The sequence below is a fragment of the Chlorocebus sabaeus genome, chromosome 4, assembly GCF_047675955.1.
Source record: "Chlorocebus sabaeus isolate Y175 chromosome 4, mChlSab1.0.hap1, whole genome shotgun sequence".
Classification (NCBI taxonomy): Eukaryota; Metazoa; Chordata; class Mammalia; order Primates; family Cercopithecidae; genus Chlorocebus; species Chlorocebus sabaeus.
The window spans coordinates 52,297,170-52,316,909 of NC_132907.1; the positions used below are offsets into that span (position 1 = coordinate 52,297,170).

The 19,740-nt window shown below is 38.0% G+C and overlaps 1 protein-coding gene across 1 annotated transcript in view; it reads right to left on the minus strand.

The window, feature by feature from the left end:
- Positions 1-19,740, minus strand: part of GHR (growth hormone receptor) — a 297,735-nt gene that overhangs the window by 80,617 nt on the left and 197,378 nt on the right. Inside the window, exon 3 of the mRNA XM_007961486.3 lies at positions 18,670-18,735. Coding sequence (XP_007959677.2) covers positions 18,670-18,735 — 66 coding nt within the window. The remainder of the gene's footprint in view (positions 1-18,669; positions 18,736-19,740) is intronic.

Below are 19,740 nucleotides of genomic sequence, written 5' to 3' on the forward strand. Positions count from 1 at the left end.
AAAAATTTTTTTAATACAGATAAACTTTACACACAGTGAAAAGCTCACATTTAAGTTTATATTTCAAAATGTGACAACCGCATAATGTCATTAACACCTCAGTCATGATATAGAACGCTGTCTTCTTTAATTTATGGTAGCATAAAATCTACAACCATTGGATCAGTCTGTTAAAGAGAAAAGAAATCTATATTCAGGGAAACAAAATTTTCAAATAGACATTTGGTAAACATATGTAAGATCCTTTTGCCAAGAGCAAAGAGGGGAAAAACCAAGCAACAGGGTTGATTTTTCTAAGCTAGCTTTTCCTAGTAATTTCATTCATGCTTCCTTCAAGTTGGTGAGCTTCTCTACTCTGCATTAGGCTTGCATATAAGACTCCTATAAGTAAATGAAATTAAAAGTATCAAATTTTTCCTAAATTTTTACCTTGGCCCTTGATTTTTTTTTTTTTTTTTTTTTTGAGACTGCAGTCTGGCTCTGTCGCCCAGGCTGGAGTGCAGTGGCACGATCTCAGCTCACTGCAAGCTCCACCTGCCGGGTTTACGGCATTCTCCTGCCTCAGCCCCCAAGTAGCTGGGACTATAGGCACCCGCTACCACACTCAGGTAGCTAATTTTTTGTATTTTTAGTAGAGACGGGTTTCACCGTGTTAGCCAGGATGGTCTCGATTTTCTGACCTTGTGATCCACCACCTCGGCCTCCCAAAGTGCTGGGATTACAGGCGTGAGCCACTAGGCCCAGCTGATTTTTATATTATTAATATCATTTTACAAAGCTCTCAGTTGCAATTGGCTAATCAATTTTACTCATATTGAAAAGGGACCCATAATTCTGCCTTAAACTTTGCACAGTACAGCTCAGTGCTTTCTACTCAGACAATTCTCAACCATAATGTTATGATTATACCATTTTCTCAGCAGCATCACCCACATACTATAATTATAGTCAAAGCTAAGGATGTGTTTATAGTGTACTGAAGTGGATGGAATTGTATCATTTTAAGTGATTCACTTACCTCCTCTGTTGGTAACAGAAATGCATGGTAATGGAAGAATCATTGTCTTAATACGCTTCTCTGAACAACAATTTCAGATCTCAAGAAGCCAAAAAAGGAAGTAAGATCTCAAAATCCCAAGCCCCAATATGAGAAAGTATGCAAGTCAAATATTCCCAGTCTGGTACCACAATGATTCCCAATTTGAAAATCTAGGGTGGGCAAGGTAATGGGAGGCTAGTGGTGGTGACTATGGGGTATCAGAAATGCCTTCATTGGGTTTGCTTGCTGCAGGACATCACCAAGCACCTCAAGTCAATTTGCAGAACTGAAAGTGGGACAATATTTTCTATCTAGGCTCTGAGTCTATAGTATCATCACTTATCCAAATGCAGAGAACATCTATCCTGCAGAACCATTCATTCCCTTAGGAAATACTTTATTTGTAGTCACTATGGTCCAGCCACCATTCTAGGTGTCAAATATACAACGACAAACAAAGCAGACATTTCTGTCCCCATGGAACTTAACTCTAATGTATTTTAGATCTGTCTTTTGCTTATTTACCTGGGTAAATAAAAATAAAGCTTTTACTTTTATTATGGGTGATGTACACTAACCCATATTAGTTTGCATGCCAAAACCTCACCCAGTGAGCCAGACTGAAACCCACCATTTTCTTGATATGTGAGCATGGACCCCATTCTGCAAAGAGAAGAATGGATAATGAGAGGCATGTGCTGGGGTTCAATTTGCAGGGTCCATCTGTAATCAGCTATGAGGTCAACTTCTAGTCCTGTGACATTAATAGGAGCAGAGACAGATACTTCATTTTCAGTGTACCTCTCATTTGCTTCCCCAAAGCCTCTGTTCTAAAAAGTTTAGTACAACCTTAACATTCTTCAACCTGCTCTGCTCCATGGAACCTTAGGGGCAGGAGGAATAGAAGGTAACATTGTGGGAAATCATAAAGTATGATTTGGTGGAAGGTGAGCCATGTCTAGGCACATGCCTCCTGGTTGTATTTTAAGAATTATTTTTAAGAGTGCATTTTTTTTTTCATTTTTCTTTTCAGAGAAGGCCAAGTAATGAATCAATTTTGGTTGCCTAGGCTAACAAGCAGATGCATATGGTGCAAATGAGTACTGTCCTCAGTTCTGAGACAACCAAGAGCTGAGCCTAGGTCTCCTAGAAATCGGTCAGCGAAACTAAAGGAACTGAGTAGTACTTGAAATAAAATACTTTTTGTTATTATTTGGATTTAATCTTGTTTATATGAGCTTGAATGACTATACTACTTGTAATGCTGTCAGCCTCCAAGCCCCTGACCTGGGATGGTGGAGCAGAAGTAGGCAGAGAGAAAGGCAGGAAGAGTGGCATGGACACGGGTAGGGTGGCCACATTTCAAATGTTCTCTCTGGGCCTTTATACACAAGCTTGAAAGCTATAGCTTCAAGAGCAAAGAATTAGAAGGCAGAAAGAAACAAAAGTCTGCATTTAGAAAATGGCAACTAACTGGTTCTTTCCTCTCTCTCTCTTTGGTTTTCAATTAAATAAAAAGCTTATTGGTTATCTTTCCTTTTTTTGTTTTTGTTTGTTCAGGAGTGATGAAAAGGGATAGAATGTAAATGTTCCATGGTAAAAGAGTCTTGGAATCTCCACTGGGACATAGCAGTGTTTGCTGTTATATGATTTCAGTTCTAAGAAATATTTGATAGCTCACATCAACAGAACTGTGCACAAACAAATACCATCATGCCAGATAACAGCAGCAATGAAATCTTCAGCCCAGGTTGATTGATTTCAAGAATGACCTTGTAAATTCTAGCTAAGACATTTATTTTTCCTTGCCACTGGAAAGCAAGTATTTCATTATCAACCCTTCAGGACCACATACTTCAGCACAACTCATTCAATATCCAGTTAGCTAGAACTCAAATATTTTCTGCTTTTCTCACAGTAATTAAACTAATTTGTTCATATAAGGACATTTCCCACATTTCAAGATAGAACTCTGGCCACTAGTAATAAAGACAAAAGGAATGGTAAGATTCCATATATAATGAAATGAGATAGACATATACTTCATAATATTCTCATGGGTTCCACTAAGAATGTGAATAGTGTTTACTTGGGGATGAAAGTTGAGGCCATCTGTTCATGAGGGATTATTCTATTTTTATTTTTGAATTTGCAAAATAAACAAAAAAATAGAAAATATGGTTTAATTAATTCCTATATGTTCATCATCAAGGTTCAACAATTATCAACATTTAGCAATCCTGTTTTGTGTACTTCCACTATCTTTTTTTTTTTTTTAAATCATATGCTTTCATCCATAACTATCTAGGTATGTGTCTCTAAAAGCTAAAAACTTTCTCGTTCAAAAAAACCATACCAACATCATATCTAACAAATTAGTGATGATTCCTGAATATCACAGAATACCTAGTTTATGTTCAAATTTCCTAACATATTTCAAAAGACATCTTTTGACAGTTAATTTGTTTGATCAGGATACACATTAGATACACACAGCATCGCTTAAGTTTGTATAAATCCATGATTCTCCCTCTCTCTTCTTATTACATAATTTTGTTGCTGTTATTGCAGAAACCAATTTCTTTCAGCTTACTGCATTCTTGAAGACTTTAAAAATGTTACTCTATCCTTGTTATTTCCTATAAACTGGCAGTTAGACCTAGAGGCTTGCTTTGATTCAGATCAATTCTCATGGAAAGAATCCATCACGGGTGGTGCTGTGAACTGTATGTTCATCACCAAGTTTCAACAATTATCAACATTTATTTGATATTTATTTTAAGTATCAGGAGACATATAATATCATGTGGTAAGACTAATGTGGGTCCAAGGTATTGTCAGCTTGATTCACCTAGAAGAGAGCATACCTAAATATTTTGTCATTAACTGATCATTTTGCTTAAATCTATTATGTCTTTAGAGTTTGTAATGTAGTGATTTTTCTAATCCGACCATTTCTTTTACATTTATTAACTAGAATATGCCTACTTTTAAAAAACCAACTTTATTCCATGAACTATTCAGTTATTCTTGAATGCAATTCATGCAAAAATTCAAGGTAGTTGCTTATTTCCCTTGAGGTATTAAATTTTAAAACAGTGAGATGCCCTGGTAACCTCTAAAAGTGTTTTTTAAAAAAATACCACTGTGAACTTCTGGATGAATCATATACTGATATCAATTTTGTAGGACCAGAATTGTGGGAATAGAAATGATTAAGCCACTTCTCCCTTTTCAAATATTCTGGGCAATTTTCAGGGCAAAAAAAAAGGCATAATGTATTATCTTGGCCACCTTTCCCTTCCATGCATGCTAATATTTTGCCAATTTCTCTCTACAAAAATGGCTGAAGGCAAGAATAGAGACTAGACATCTAAAATTCCATGCGCATATGCAAATCCTCTAGGGAAACCACTGTGGATATTTGATGAAGGATGTGTGCTCCTATCCAGGGAGAGGTCAGTGTAGACATTAACACTCTTAAGTGTTTAGACACTGTGGTAGACTCATGCCCACACCATTGAGCATACTTTGGAAGTGCCATGATCACCAGCAGCCTGTATTCCTTTAGTCGTTAGTGTCCATTGAGGTAGTTAATAGGTAATCCCTTGAAAAGAAGTTCCCTGGTTGACTATTTCCAGGAAATGTTATGGTTCTTTTCTTTCTCTTGGACATTTATAATGCACACAGACAGATGAGAGCCTCTGAGAGGTTCTGCAATAAAGAAGTCTATTTAGCTTTAGCTTTGCATGTCCTAGCATTTCCTAAGTGCTGGAGAAATGGTGTGTTAAATGCATTAAGGCCAACATTCTTTACAGGAGAATCAGTTGTGGTGTGAATTTTTCCCTTCAATACATATGTATAATGGGCTGAACTGTATCCTCCAAAGGCATGTCCAAGTCCTAAACCTTGGTACCTGTGAATATGGCTTTAGTTGGAAAAAGGGTCTTTACAGATATAGTTAAGGTATAATTGAGCTCCTTGTGCATTAGGATAGGCTCTACATTCAGTGACAGGTGTCCTTATAAGAGACAGAAAGGAGACCAATCGCAGACATAGGGAAGGTCAAATGAAGACAGAACCAGAGATTGGAATGATGTTTCTGCAAATCAAAGAACACCAAAGATTGCTGGCAGTCACCAAAACCTAGGAGAGAGGTGTGGAACAGATTTTCCTCAGAGCCTCCAGAAGGAACCAGTCCTGGTCATACCTTGACTTTGGACTTCTGGCCTCCAGAACTGTGACAGAATACATTTCTCTTGTTAAGCCATCAAGTTTGTGGTAGTTTGTTATAGCAGCTTAGGAAACAAATATGAAATGCCTGAGCTCCAGCAGTGAAGTTCAATTCAGTACATCTGAGGTAGAGGTCCTGCATGTGTATTTACTGAGAATACTTATCCACAGATGGTTCTGATGGGCATACCTACCTAGAACCACCACTCAGGATCTTAGTGGTTTCAGCCTGTCTATATTGACAACCCACTAGGATTTTAGGTTCTTGCTGTGGTCTAAACTCACCAACGAAGTCCCCTGACTTGTGTCTCTGTCTCTCTCTCTCTCCCTCTTTTGTGTAGAGAAAGTAATCACAAAGAAAATATTTTTGTGTTATGCCTTGAGGGGATCATAAGAACTGGTTATTTGTTATAGGTAGTGGTGATGGTCAAGGTTGTGCAAGTAGAAGGAGGTGATTATGGGCTCAAAGAGGAGAGAGAGAAATCAACATTTGTGAAATTCATTGTACGGATCTACTAGAAGGGAGTTCTCATTCTGCAGACTGAACAAGGCTAGGCTTACTTTTTTTTGGTAATTTGAGAAATCTTGGTCTTCTGTGGCTTCTTGTCCTTCTAATCATCTTCTATCTATCCTTCTGAATTTAGTTTCTATCTTTCCATCATCTACCTGAAAAGGCTGCTTTTTTCATCCCCAGATTCTATTCATCTGAAAACATATGATTTCTTCTCCTAATTATTTTCCTTATAGCAGTCTGCCTCCTTAGGTATCTTTCTGATGTACTTTTCCCTCTCCGTCTTTTGGTTTTTTCCAAGAGGAGCCAGGCATAGCTCTCTGGTTCTGTCAATAACTAATGACTAATCAATTAGGTACCGACTCTTAATAAACCTCAAGAAGCAGAAGTTTGCAGGGCAGGAAGGAATTGGTGTATATTCCTCTGGTTTTCTGATTTGTCAGCTTCTCACAGTGAGGCTGACTATAGTCTACAAGGTTATTTACTCATGGATTAACCAAGATTATCCAGTTAAAAACTAAATTTTTGGGAAGTTACCCAAGACAAATTTTACTTAATCCAAAATGTTTGCCCCAGCTGGTCTTTCACAGAAAAAGCAGGGTAGGTGGGGTAGAGTGTAGAGAGAGATTGCGGGTAGGGATAGTGAGGGCAGGATGAGATAGTGTGGGAAATATTCCCTTCCCTCCCTTAGGCACCACAGAATTTCAGATCTAGTTTACCCAGCCAGCTACAGTTCACCAGCAGCATGAATCACACAGGCTGCCCTGGGCTAGCCTGGATACCTAACCATTAATTACTGTATTATTTATTGAGGTTGTTAAAATTGATCATCAAAGCCTCCTTAATCCTGAACTTCTAGAGCAAAAATAAATTTTAAGTTAGAGACTCTAGGGGCTCGTACATATATACAAGAACCCCACCAATACAAATAGTCTGTATTTATTGACAAATGACTCATCCAGGCAGTAAGTGTTATAAAGCTTAGAGAAAAGAGCTTCGGATTGAGTTTAGTCCAGTAAGGGGTGAAGGTGCTCTTTGAAAAAGAAGAAGTTTGTTTTAATGGCATAGCTTTTAGCTATGTGTACAGCCTCATCTTTTTTGTACCTAAAGAGAGTCTATCAGGGGAAGGAGGAAGGAAAGGAAACAACATTTTACCAGGTGCCAAGCAATGTGTACATTTTTATCTGATCATGCCTAAGGGCAGCCCTGAGTGAAGACTTTGAAGCAATTAATTGCACTACCTTTCTGTTTGGGTGCCTGCCTTTCCTGTCTTTGTGCCATGGGACTGGCACTGGTAATTTGGAGTATGGCGAGCCTCTCAGCCCTGTTTCTCCACTTGTAAAGCAACAATCTAAGCTATCTGTTGCCTGGACTAAAGTGGTCATAGTAGAACATAAAAGCAGGGATTCTCAAACGAGGGTCTTTCAGGATACAAAATTAAGTTTTGTATTTTTTGGTAGAAATATATGGCAATTAAAAGATACACACACACACACATCTGAAACACTGAATATTTATTTTTAAATTTTTTTTTTCAAATTTGGCTGTATAGGCCTTCTCTGGGGTTTGTAAAAACTTTATTTATTTGAAACATAAACTATTCAAATATAAAATATGCTACCTAGATGAAGGATTTTTCTTATCATTCCAGAAAAATATAAATGAATTTATATAGGAGATAAGTTTTGGTGAATAAGGTGAAGGGGTAAGTAGGGTCAGTGTCCCAGGCAAGTCCTACTCTTCCAGGAGTAGTAGTAATAATAGCAGTAGTAGTAACAGCAGCAGAAGCAGTAGAAGCAATAAAATACCTAACATCTTACTCCATATCTTCCATATCTACTTTGTGCTAGGAAATTTTCTATGTTCCTACTTGCTCCTCACAATGACCCTTTGAGACAGATGTTAGTATCTCCATAAATTGAAGCTTGTCGGGTATTAGCAGTATGTTAGGTCATCCATAAGAGACAACTCATGGTTCCCAGCTCCCCAAACCCCAAAGTCCTTATCACATAACCTGTGGGACCAACTGAAACCAATAAGAGAGTTTGTCACATCCACCACTGTCGGATAAGAATAAATACCTACAAGACTTTTGTAGGACCTTCTTGTTTGCTTTTCCCACATGAGATAGAAAAGTCCCAAAAGAGAAAATGCATCTACTCCTCTCAGATTTGAGAAGACAGTTAGGTTACTTATCTGTGTTAGTATTCGTGTTGAGGAAAAGGATGCCAAACTCAGACACTATGAACTCTATGCTAACACCTCTCCCTCCCCACTTTCCTTCTTCAGTTGCTCTCAGGTAATTTCTGGAACTCAGTATGATATTCATCTAATAAACATTATTTAAGCTTCTACTTTGTGTAAGGCTCTGGCTAAACCAAGAGTGGAGGAGCAGAGCATATAAAGATGAGAAAGAATCAGTCTCTGCCCTCAAAGAACTTACAATCTAGAAAGGAAGATACCATGTGTACACAAGCCACTGAAGTTGAATGCAAGAGATGCATAACTTCAAACATTTTTGGAATTCACAGAAAGAAAAATGTCTGTCACAGTAAGGATGGCATCAGGTGTCTCTCCATTTCTCTGAGGATAACCCTGGCAGAATTTCATGGTAGCAGGTGCACAAAACCATATGTGCTGACAACACAGAGCATAGATGGATTTGCTACAAATATTGGCTTTCACAATAATTCAGATTTGGGGTTTTAAATTCTATTTATTAAGGCATAGTAAGAGAGAAAAAAAGAAAAAGGCTGCTTTTCCACGACACATAAAAATAAAAAGATAACCTGCGGCAGTGAAGACATGAATGACATTTGAGAATATGCCAAGGACTCAGAAATTGTCTCTGAAAAATACATCTATTATGATTCTGTGAGGTTTCAGGTTTATGAGTCTTTAAAGTGCACAATTTCCTAAAGAGAGAATCTTTTGTCTTTATTCTTCAGCAAAACTTCAGTGATAGCAGTCAGTTTATAAAAGATCTACAAACTACAATGTCAAGTGTGCCCTCAAACTGGAGCTGTACGGTGCATCGATCCTTCATTAAATAAATATTATGCAATAATGATGACATGTCTCAGACAGTCTAGCTGCAAATAATTGCCCTTTCCATCCATCACCAAGCATTTACAGGTGTTCAGGCTTCATTGGTTGGAGTATCTTTAGTAATACTGAATGATATGTCCACATTGATTAGCCAATACAGTTAATCTTTACTTTACACTATTACAGTCATGAGCCACACCAATGATGTTTTGGTCAATGACAAAGGTGATGTTTCTGTCACCTCTTCAAACATAACCATAATACCTCTTCAAGCCTCTTTAAACATAACCATAATAATTTTATATGTCATTAGAAATAAATATTATTTATTTTTTAACACAAGCAAATATGCTCCCTGTAACAGTTTAATGTATATGAATGCAAGCACAAACATACAAACCATTAAATGTATATATCAATGCTGCAAACAGAAATACAGTGCAACCCACATATACAATTTAAAATTTTCAACTATAGTCTTGTGCTGTATGATGATGTTTTGGTCAATGACAGACTGCATATGTGATAGTCGTCCCATAAGATTACAATACCGTATTTTTATTGTACCTTGTCTATGTTTAGATATATAAATACTTACCATTGTGTTATAATTGCTGAGAATATTCAGTACAGTAACATGCTGTATAGGTTTGTAGCCTAGGAACAATAGACTATATCATACAGGCTAGGTGTGCAGCAGACTGTACCAACCAGGTTTGTGTAAGTACACTTCATGTTTACACAGTGATGAAATTGCCTAATTATGCATTTCTTAGAATGCATCCCCACTGTTAAGTGATGCATGACTGTAATTTATTTCAGAAGAGTTTACTATGAAGCAAATTTATAAAGTGAATACTGTATTGTCATTAATGCCAATTATGAAACTGAAGATAACAGGAGACTAAAAGATGGTAACCAATACAAACTTGATGATTAGTTCCTTAAAATACCATATTATATTTGGGAGCCTGAGGGGGGCAGATCACGAGGTCAGGAGTTCAAGACCAGCCTCCCCAACATGGGGAAACACCTATCTCTACTAAAAATACAAAAAAAATTTGCCGGGTGTGGTGGTGCATGTCTGTAATCCCAGCTACTCAGAAGGCTGAGGCAGGAGAATTGCTTGAACCCGGGAGGCAGAGGTTGCAGTGAGCCGAGATCGCACCACTGCACTCCAGTCCAGACAACAAAGTGAGACCCCGTCTCAAACAAACAAACAAACAAACAAACAACCATATTATAGCTGCTGTGGGAATGCAAATTCGTTCAGCCACTGTGGAAAACAGTGTGGAGATTTCTCAAGGAAATTAAAACAGAACTACCATTCAACCTAGCAATCCCATAACTGGGTATATACCCAAAGAAAAATAAATCATTCTACAAAAAGGACGCATGACTCACATATTCATCACAGCACCATTCACAATAGCAAAAACATAAAATCAACGTAGATGCGCATTGTCGGTGGACTGGATAAAGAAAATTTGTTACGTATACGCCATGAAAAGCTATGCAGCCATAAAAAAGAACAAAATTACGTCCTTTGCAGCAACATGGATGCACGTGGAAGTCATCATTGTAGGTGAATTAATGCTGGAACAGAAAACCAAATACCATATGTTCTTGCTTATAAGCAGGAGCTAAACACTGGATAAACATGGGTATAAAGATGGCAACAGTAGACACAGAGGACTACTAGAGTGGGGAAGATTGGGAGGGGGTGTCAGTTGAAAAACATCAAATAATATGCTCAATACCTAGGTAAGGGGATTATTTGTACACCAAACCTCAGAGACATGCAATTGACCCATGTAACAAACCTGCACGTGTACTCCCTGAATCTAAAATAAAAGTTGAAAAAAAAGAATTAATTGTTTTTCTGCTTAGAATGGTTTGGCATACTTTTTTTTTAGAGGGCCAGAGAGTAAAGATTTTAGGCTTGTGGACCTATGATCTGTCTTAGCTACTCAACTCTGCCACTGTAGCCTCAAAGTAGCCACAATCTGAAATAAACAGGCATGGCTGTGGTCCAATAAAACTTTATTTACAAAAATAAGCATCTGGTCTGAGGGCCAGTTTGCCAACCCTTGGTTTAAATATTTGTTGACCTAAAGAAAAAAAAAACACAGAGGTAGCTTACTTTGTACCAGATATTGTGAATTATATGCAAATAAATTTCCTATAAATCATATTATATTTTTAAAAGTCCTTTGAAAGTTGTATAACATTTTTTCCTAAGTAATAAGTTCCATATTTTGCAAATAATTACCTCTTGTTATTTTTGGTTTAAATATATATTACCTTATATTGCATATATTTGCCATGAGACACACAATTACTTGAACTACTATTTAGCGGTAACTACACTTGAATGCGTTGTTAAAGCCATAAATCTTTTTGTAAATGTGGTGTACAGTCTGCTTTCTCAGTGTGTAGGTTAAGTTGTATTAAAGTCTGGTTACACCTAAATAATAAATTCAAGATATTTTCCCAGTGCATAAATGTACATTATTTGAAAAAACTGTTCCCTACAAGGAGAAGCCAGTGTGAACAGAGTGCCTTTCTGGACTTCAGGTATCCTTTCCTGGTGAGAGCCTCCTGTATGCAGAAGCTAGAGCTCTCTTGGGAGCAGTGATTAGAGCTGGTTTTGAAGCTGTGGAACTGAGCAGCAAATCAGTGGGCTACAAGCTAGAATAACTCAAAGGTCACAACCAAAAAGGTCACAACCAACTGCTGGATGCTTTAACTTTCAAGAGTTACTAAAAGGTGTTCACCACCCATTGGGGTCACCCAGAGTGAAAGAATGTTTGTCTTGAATTATCCCTTTAAAAAATATGTGTTATGCTTTGGCAAAGAAACCATGCTAGAAGTCAGTATATACAGTGTACACAGGCATACTGAAAATTTTAGGAAGATGCTTAATCATCCTTCCTAGGCTTTACAAAAAAAATTTTTTTTTTCAGGCGGAATCTCGCTCTGTCGCCCAGGCTGGAGTGCAGTGGCACAATCTCGGCTCACTGCAAGCTCCGCCTCCCAGGTGCACGCCATTATCCTGCCTCAGCCTCCCGAGTAGCTGGGACTACAGGCGCCTGCCACCACGCCTAGGTAATTTTTTAAATTTTTAGTAGAGACGGGGTTTCACCATGTTAGCCAGGATGGTCTCGATCTCCTGACCTCGTGATCCGCCTGCCTCGGTCTCCCAAAGTGCTGGGATTATAGGCATGAGCCACCGAGCCTGGCCTAAAAATTTGTTTTACTCACTTCTAAGATTAAGGCTTCTAGAGACCTATGCCCACAGATTTCTAATTATTTTCTTATTGTTTGAGTTCCAAAAGAAATAGAAGACCTCGATATATGTTTACAACCAGAAGGGACCTGCATTCCAAAGGTTTCATTAATAGTGCCTAAGTCAATGAACAGAGAGAAACAGGTCTCTTGTAAACTTAAGTGGTAAATATCTATTTACCACTTACCATTGCTCAGAAAATTGCTTGAAGTTGAAGGGGTATAAAAAAGTTAAGACCCAATATTTATCTTACAAAAAATTCTTATCCCCCAACAATTTCGTGTGAAAGCAAAGCAGTATATAATAAAGCACTAACGTGTGAAACTAATGGCAGTCATTATCTGAGTATTTCAGGCTGGAAAAAAGTCACTGCAAAGTCCATATAAGTAAAGACTGTTGTTTGAATTATTAACATAGTTGTATGCTTTTATTAATATTTTGCTTACCTAGGGACAGATACAACTCACTGCACTGGCAATATCTTCTTCACTCTCTTGGGCTGTTAAGAGACTTAAGCTGTTTTCTCTGTACCTCTATTTCTTCTTACATAAAGTGCATAATTTTCCCTGCCTTCCTCTTATTTCAGAGAACAAGGAAGGGGGATAAATAATAACCCTAGGACATTTGATGTTATCTGGAGATTAGTGCTTATGTGAGTCAGGAAAGGCTGAGCACTAGGTTGGGTACAAGAGAGAGCCACCATAACCACTCTTTCCTTAAAAGAGATAGCAAGAATCTATGTTTACTTACTAAATTGTTTACTGAAGAGTTTATAAACAAGCAGACTATCAAGAATTTAATGTCAGCTTCTATGTCAGAACCCAATATCAATGCTGCTCCCTATTGCTTGTCCAAAGCTCAAGTTTCTTTTTTTTTTTTTTTTGGTAACAAATAAAGGCTGTACATTCACTCTAAGATACCATCCCTGCCAGGACACATTTCCCTTATGTTATACTTAATTTAGTTGCATTATCAGCTAATAAGTTCTTGATGTTGAAAATATCTGATAAAAAAGAATGAAAGCAGAGAGGGTCATGTACCTTCTATGGAGGCAGTGGTGGGCCACAGGCAGGAGTAGGACTATTTATGATTCCCTTGGCAGTTGAACTGATATATCCTGCAATGTTATCCAAGACCGACCCATGACACTAGGTCCCTGACCTGAAGGAAAGGTTCTGTGGAAGGCTTTTGGGAAAGGCATAGTATTTATACTCAGCAATAGACAAGATAAAATTCTCCTCCTGTATATCTTTATCACTCTCCTTTCATAAATGACTGCTGAACCACATGGAGGAAACTCTGTGGTAGCCAAAGAGTACTTAAGATACTGGGAAGGTCTTGGCTTCTATTTGTTTTTTGCATTTTGTGTGTGTGTGTGTGTGTGTGTGTATGCAAAATTCAATAACCATCCATAAAATACTCAGCATGTGTCAGGTACATAGCAGGTACCATACGATACAACAATGTAAAAGATATAGTCCTTATCTTTCGAGATAGTTCAGTGTATTAAGGTAGGGGGTACAAAAAGCACTACATTTGGTTGAACCATATGACATAATGATTTTAGGGTCCAATATAGAGTTGACATGGGCAATTTCATACAGTTCAATTTAATACACATTGGAATAAAATATGAGCCATGAGAGAATACAATAAATACCACGTAAGCTTACTATAGGGCCAGATACTATTCTAACTACTTTAAATGTATCAACACTCATAATTCTCACAACAATCTTATGAGGTAGGTACTATTAGTATCTTTATTTTAGAGATTGAAAAAAAAACAAGACACAGAGGTTATCAAATTTAGATAAGATCATATAGCAAGTAAGCAGTAGAACTGGGTCTTAAACTAAAGCTTACTCCAGAGGCTGAGTACTTCAACCACGGTGCTACACTCTCTCCTTGCGAGAGAGGAAAAAAAGGCTACAATTCTAAAGCAGAAGCATGCATTCTCTTGGGGTAACTGGGCAAAGCTTTGTGGATAAAGTTATATTTGAAATATGGCTTATAGGACAAAATCTATGAAGGACTGTTTCAGACTGAGGGGAAAGAAGAGGAAATTACTGGTAAAAGGGCAAATGTAAATGGATACAATGAAGCAAGAATGCAGGGAATATAAACATAGGAGTACATAGGAGAAAAGGGAGATAAGGCTAGAAAAGTGTGTAAGATGAATGCTGTAGAATTTTCTGAATGTCAGGGAGATAAGTTTATTCATAATTTAGAGAACAGTTTGGAGCTACTATAGATGACTGGGCAGATGAATCACTAAATCAGAGATAGGCAGGAAGAATTAATCAAGAGCAAGTATGGTGGCTTGGAATAGGGAAAACTAGGAGGTAGGAAGAAAAATTAGGAAGCTAGGACAAGAGTCCAGCTAAGAATGTATATGGACCTGGACAAGCAAGATGAAGTTTACTACATTAAATTTTTGTCCTGCAAAAGTTTTTATTGAAGTTAATGTAACTCACAGTTGTTTGAATGTTTGTGAACTTCTAGCATTCAAGCAATTCATTTGCTGTGCCAATCTAATATGATAATATTTTGGAATCCTTTCAAAAGTTGCCTCTGATCTCAGCCATTAATATTCATGTTCAAATGCCTATTTCATGAAACCTTAGACTAATTTATGCTCCAACAGGCAGTCAATAAAACTTGCTCCAGTTGGATATTCATTTTATTTTGAGGTAAAAATGCTATCAATCACAAAATTTACACTTTTATAGGAATACATGATAAATTCAGTGAAAAGCAATGACTTTTAAAACAGGGGAAAAATCTCCCTCAGAAAGACGTGCAATCATCTAATTTTTTTCTCTATATGTGTTGAAAGTCTTATAAATTCGGCCCAAATGCTCATCAAATCCTCTGCCAATAAATAATCACGACAGAGAAATAAAATTCTTGAAAAAACACAAAGAACGTGCAACTACAGCACCCTAGCTGAGGTGCCTGTCTTATTTGGGAGTACTAAAAATGTTTTGCTTTTCTCTAGGAGATTGTAACTCTTCTTATTCTTCTCCCCAGAAACAAAAAGAAGTTTTCTTTGTAGTAAAATTATAGCATTACTTCTTTAAAGTATAAAAAAGTTGTCTGGATATCTCTTTAAACTGTAAACTCCCTCAACATTCTTCTTATCCTAAGTATGTGTTTTTGCTCATATTTACCCTGGGCTGACCTTTGCATAAGTGGAGTACGCTGCTGCCCACGTACGTGAACTGAAAGGTCCTTTTGGGGTTACTAACCAAAAATATATCTTTTTTTTCCCCAGAAAATGTTTCTAAAGAAACTAATCTGTGGAAGGCATGTTAGCATGTGCTTACTAACACAAAAATGCACATTCACACGGATTAAGACCTGTTGCAGGCACAGCAAAGCCCTAAGGGCTTACTTAGCAAATGGGATAGATAATTTTTGGTGAGGAAAGAGGTTACAGCAAGAGGTGATTCTTTAGGTGGTGCATAGCATGGGTTAATTTGAGCTGGTCTGGTTTGACCATATGTGTCTCTCCAGAGCTACTGAAATATCATGACCTCTCTCATAGACTAGCATGGAGAACAGAGGGACTGCTTCAGGCTGTAAGTATCAGGTTTTGACTGAAACTTAAAGGTGGGTAGGACTGATATATATTTACAGAATCCAGGGCGGGGTGGGAGGAAGATAGATTCGATGACATGAGCAGTGTACCAGAGGAGGGAATATACAGTGTGTCTGGGATTCCCAGGTAAGTAGCCTGAACTTACAAGCTGGGGTGGGTGTTCAGGGTCTTGGGAAAGGTTTGAAGTTTAATGTTTAGCTAGTAGGGAGAGCATTAAAGATATTTACTTAGAACATAAGAAAATTATTGTTGGCAGGAGAAGATAGATGCAAGGAAGGAGAGATGGGGCAGCGGGTGGAAAGAGAGAGGAGGGAGATACTGCTAAATAGTCACTGCACTTCACTGACTGGTAGGAAGTTGTTCAACACATCCTCCATACCTAGAGGTTATATTTCAACAAGGCACAATGTTTGAGCTTCTTAGACCCAAGTATAAAGTAAAGGTGGCTTGGAGAGGGCAGTGGCATTTATTTTTTATGTTTGGTCAGTTCTGGCTAGGATTTGTCCTGACAGGGGTTTTATTTCATTTTTTCTTCCATGGGGTTTTGTTTTGAATCTGAGAACTTAGAAAAGTACACATAGGAAACATGCAAATTACAATTGTATGTTCTCAGGACATTTCATGTTAAACACTAACTTTTCATGTGAAATTATCTCTTTAGGGAGCATGTGAGCTCCTTGATGTCAGGGCAGTATCTTACTCTGTCTCCCTCAGGGCATACAGCTAAAGGTTGAGTACACAGCAGACTGTTAAATATTTGTGATATGGTAACAACATATACAGTGACAGAGTGAGGGGATGTGAGCACTTGGGTCTATCACATCTGGATGTGAGGCTTATGATGATAAAGGCGATGATATGTTCAAGCATGTGCACTCTGATAGGTGCCCACTGTTACAGACCCTGATATAGGTTACTTTAGCCAATCATTCCTGCGACAGAGAGCAGGTAACTTTTGATAAGAAAAAGCTGGAAAGATAGGGGAAGTCAGTATCTATGTGATTTACCACATATGAATGATAATTAGCTAGTTGTCTTATGTATCATGAAGACAGAAAATCAACATATGCCAAATGACTGGTAGGAAGTTGTTCAACACATCCTCCATACCTGGAGGTTATATTTCAACAAGGCACAATGTTTAGGCTTCTTAGACCTTGTGACCTAATAAAGAAAATGACTTAACAGAAATCCTACTGCCACTTTGGGGGACAGCAGAGAGTAAAGTATTATGTGTCAGGAGGATGGTTTCAATGTGAAGCATGTAGCATTAGTAATGCATGTTTAACTGATTACTTCTCATTTCCTTACAGAATATAAAGGAGATCACTCATCTGTTGAATGAAGGAAGCTTTGGAATATACTGGCTGGGATAACCCAAACACAACCAAACAGCCACTTCTACAACCTTTGTGTTAATTAGGAAGCAGTTTAGCATGTCAGATGCTTCTTAAACAGGAGGGCTATAAAGGATTTGTGGTCTGGCACAACTGACAATTGAATGACAGTTCTTAAAAACAGTACCAACTCTCCGTTTTGGTCACCTCCAAGGAAATAATGTTTAAATCTCACATTGGAAATTTATTCTGCAATTTAGTCATAAAATTCAAATTATGATTTCATGACTCCAGAATTACCAACAAGAATAGCAATATCTTAACTGAATTAGGTACTCTGTCTTCCCTTCCCTTATTGCATAATATGGACTCTAGCATATACTTCCACTGATGAAAAATATCCATCCCTAAAATTTAATTAAACAAGTACCTACTACTATGGATCAGAATTTTTTTAGGAGATGTAAGGGATTTAGAAGAAGCATAAAATTTAGGCTTTGCCTTAAAGTTCAATAGAATTAATTCATTCATGCAGTCCACACAATCTGGTGAGTTCTATATGCAGGGCTAACAAACACACTAAAATGTCAGGAGGTAAACGCTATCACGTAGTAAAGGACAAAGTTCCACGGAAGCAGAGAAGGCAGAAAATTGTTCAGACCTAGAGAATTTGGGGAAGCTTCCCCACAGAGTTGATGTTGGGGTTCTGTCCTGTGACTGAAGAGGAGATTGTCAAAGGACCAGGGGGGAATGTGTAAAGTCATTTTAAGAGTAAGAAAGAGCTTACAAGAAGGCATAATTCTGAAGCTTAAGGCAATCTGGTTGGAGAGAAAAGTTTAACTTTCTATCAGTGTAATCCTTAGATAAATACTTCAAGATAATAATGATAATAATTTTAAAAAGAATTTGTAAAAAGAGGCAGTTTCCTAAATTCAATTAATAATTGTTGATCCATGATGTATCATTTCCTCTTTTTTCCTCCTTCATTAATTTGGCCTTACTTAACCTCCAAGCATAAGCAAAAATAGAAAAAGCAGCCTTGCAGAGAAGTTGTATTAGTTTGTTTTCATTGCTGTAAAAAAGTACCTGAGACTGGGTAATTTATAAAGAAAAATGATTTAAATGGCTCACAGTTCTGCAGGCTGTATTAGCATCTGCTTCTGGTGAAAGCCTCAGGAAGCCTATAATCATGGTGAAGTGGAACAGGTCTCTCATAGGGCAAGAGTGGGAGCAAGAGATTGAAGAGAGGGGTGCCACACACTTTTAAACAACCAGATCTCATGAGAACTCACTCACTATGGTGAGGACAGCACAAAGAAGAGGGTGCTAAACCATTCATGAGGAATCTGCCCACATGACCCAAACATCTCCTCCCAGGCTCCACCTCCAACATTGGGGATTACATGAGATTTGGAAGGGACAGACATCCAAACTATATCAGAAGTTAAGAAACAAATCCTTAAAAAATATTTTGCTTGCCTATAAAATTTCATCTCAGTCACTATTCCAGTTACTAACATCCCAAATAAAACAGAGAAGGATAGTAGTTTAATTACACTAAAACATGGAAAATATCATTAAAGGAAGAAAAAGAACTGAAATTCTTACTTGTCTTTAGGCCTGGATTAACACTTTGCAGACTCCAGGATGCTCTGCTAAGGATAGCTGCTGTGGCTGAAACAGAAAGAGAAGAAAACCATTAGTCATTCCTGTCCTAACAATCTCATACGACCCTGTATAAACTAAAAATAAAATCCTCAGCTCCCCAAACCAACTGAATGGACCCCTTCTTGGCCAAGGGGACTCCAGAGAAACTTGAAAACTTGGGTTCTTGGCCACAATGGGAAGGCAAGTCAGATATGCCTCCCCTTTGGAGTTCAGTCACAAGTGACCAGCATTAATGTTAAAATAGAGATCATAAGACCGACAAAATAGACTCTTTGGGCAATAAGATACTAAATTATAAACAAGACCTTAGGCCATGCAAGGCAAGGGTTAAGTCACACCTGTAGGCCATTAATCTTGCAAACAGGTCATTTTGTGGCTGACTCTGACATAGCATCCTTATTTTAATTTAAATATTTCTTTTTGCTGACTCTAAGCTTTTGTACAAAGTTTTGTTCCTTTAACCAACTGCAGATTAAAGAATCTCTGAACCAAACTATGACCTGCAAGTCCTCACTTCAAGATATCCTGCCTTTTCAGGCTGAACCAATGTATACCTTCCATGTACTGATTTATGTTTTTGCCTGTAACTCCTGCTTCCCTGAAACATGCAGAACCAAACTGAATCTGACGGCCTTGGGCACACTTTCTCAGGACTCCTTGAGACTGTGTATACTGGTGATATGGACAGGAGACAGGGAAACACTAGGTAGAAGAGGGTAGTTCCTGCGCAAAGGTCCCACCCTCAAGCCTGAAGACCTGCAACCCTAAATGGAACAGGCATTTCTGTTTTCATGTCCAAAAGCTGCCTTTTGGCCCAAAACACCCCCTATCCTGCACCCATATAAACTCTGAAGCCCAGGTTCCAGAAGCAGACCAGCAGACCAACAGACCAGCACACCAGCAAGCCAGCTGACCAGCAGACAGATGGTGAAATGATGTGGCAGAGAGAGAGAGAGAGAAGAGGACCATTTGGGTGCTGAGAGGAGCTTGGCTGGGGGAGGTTGAAGAGTC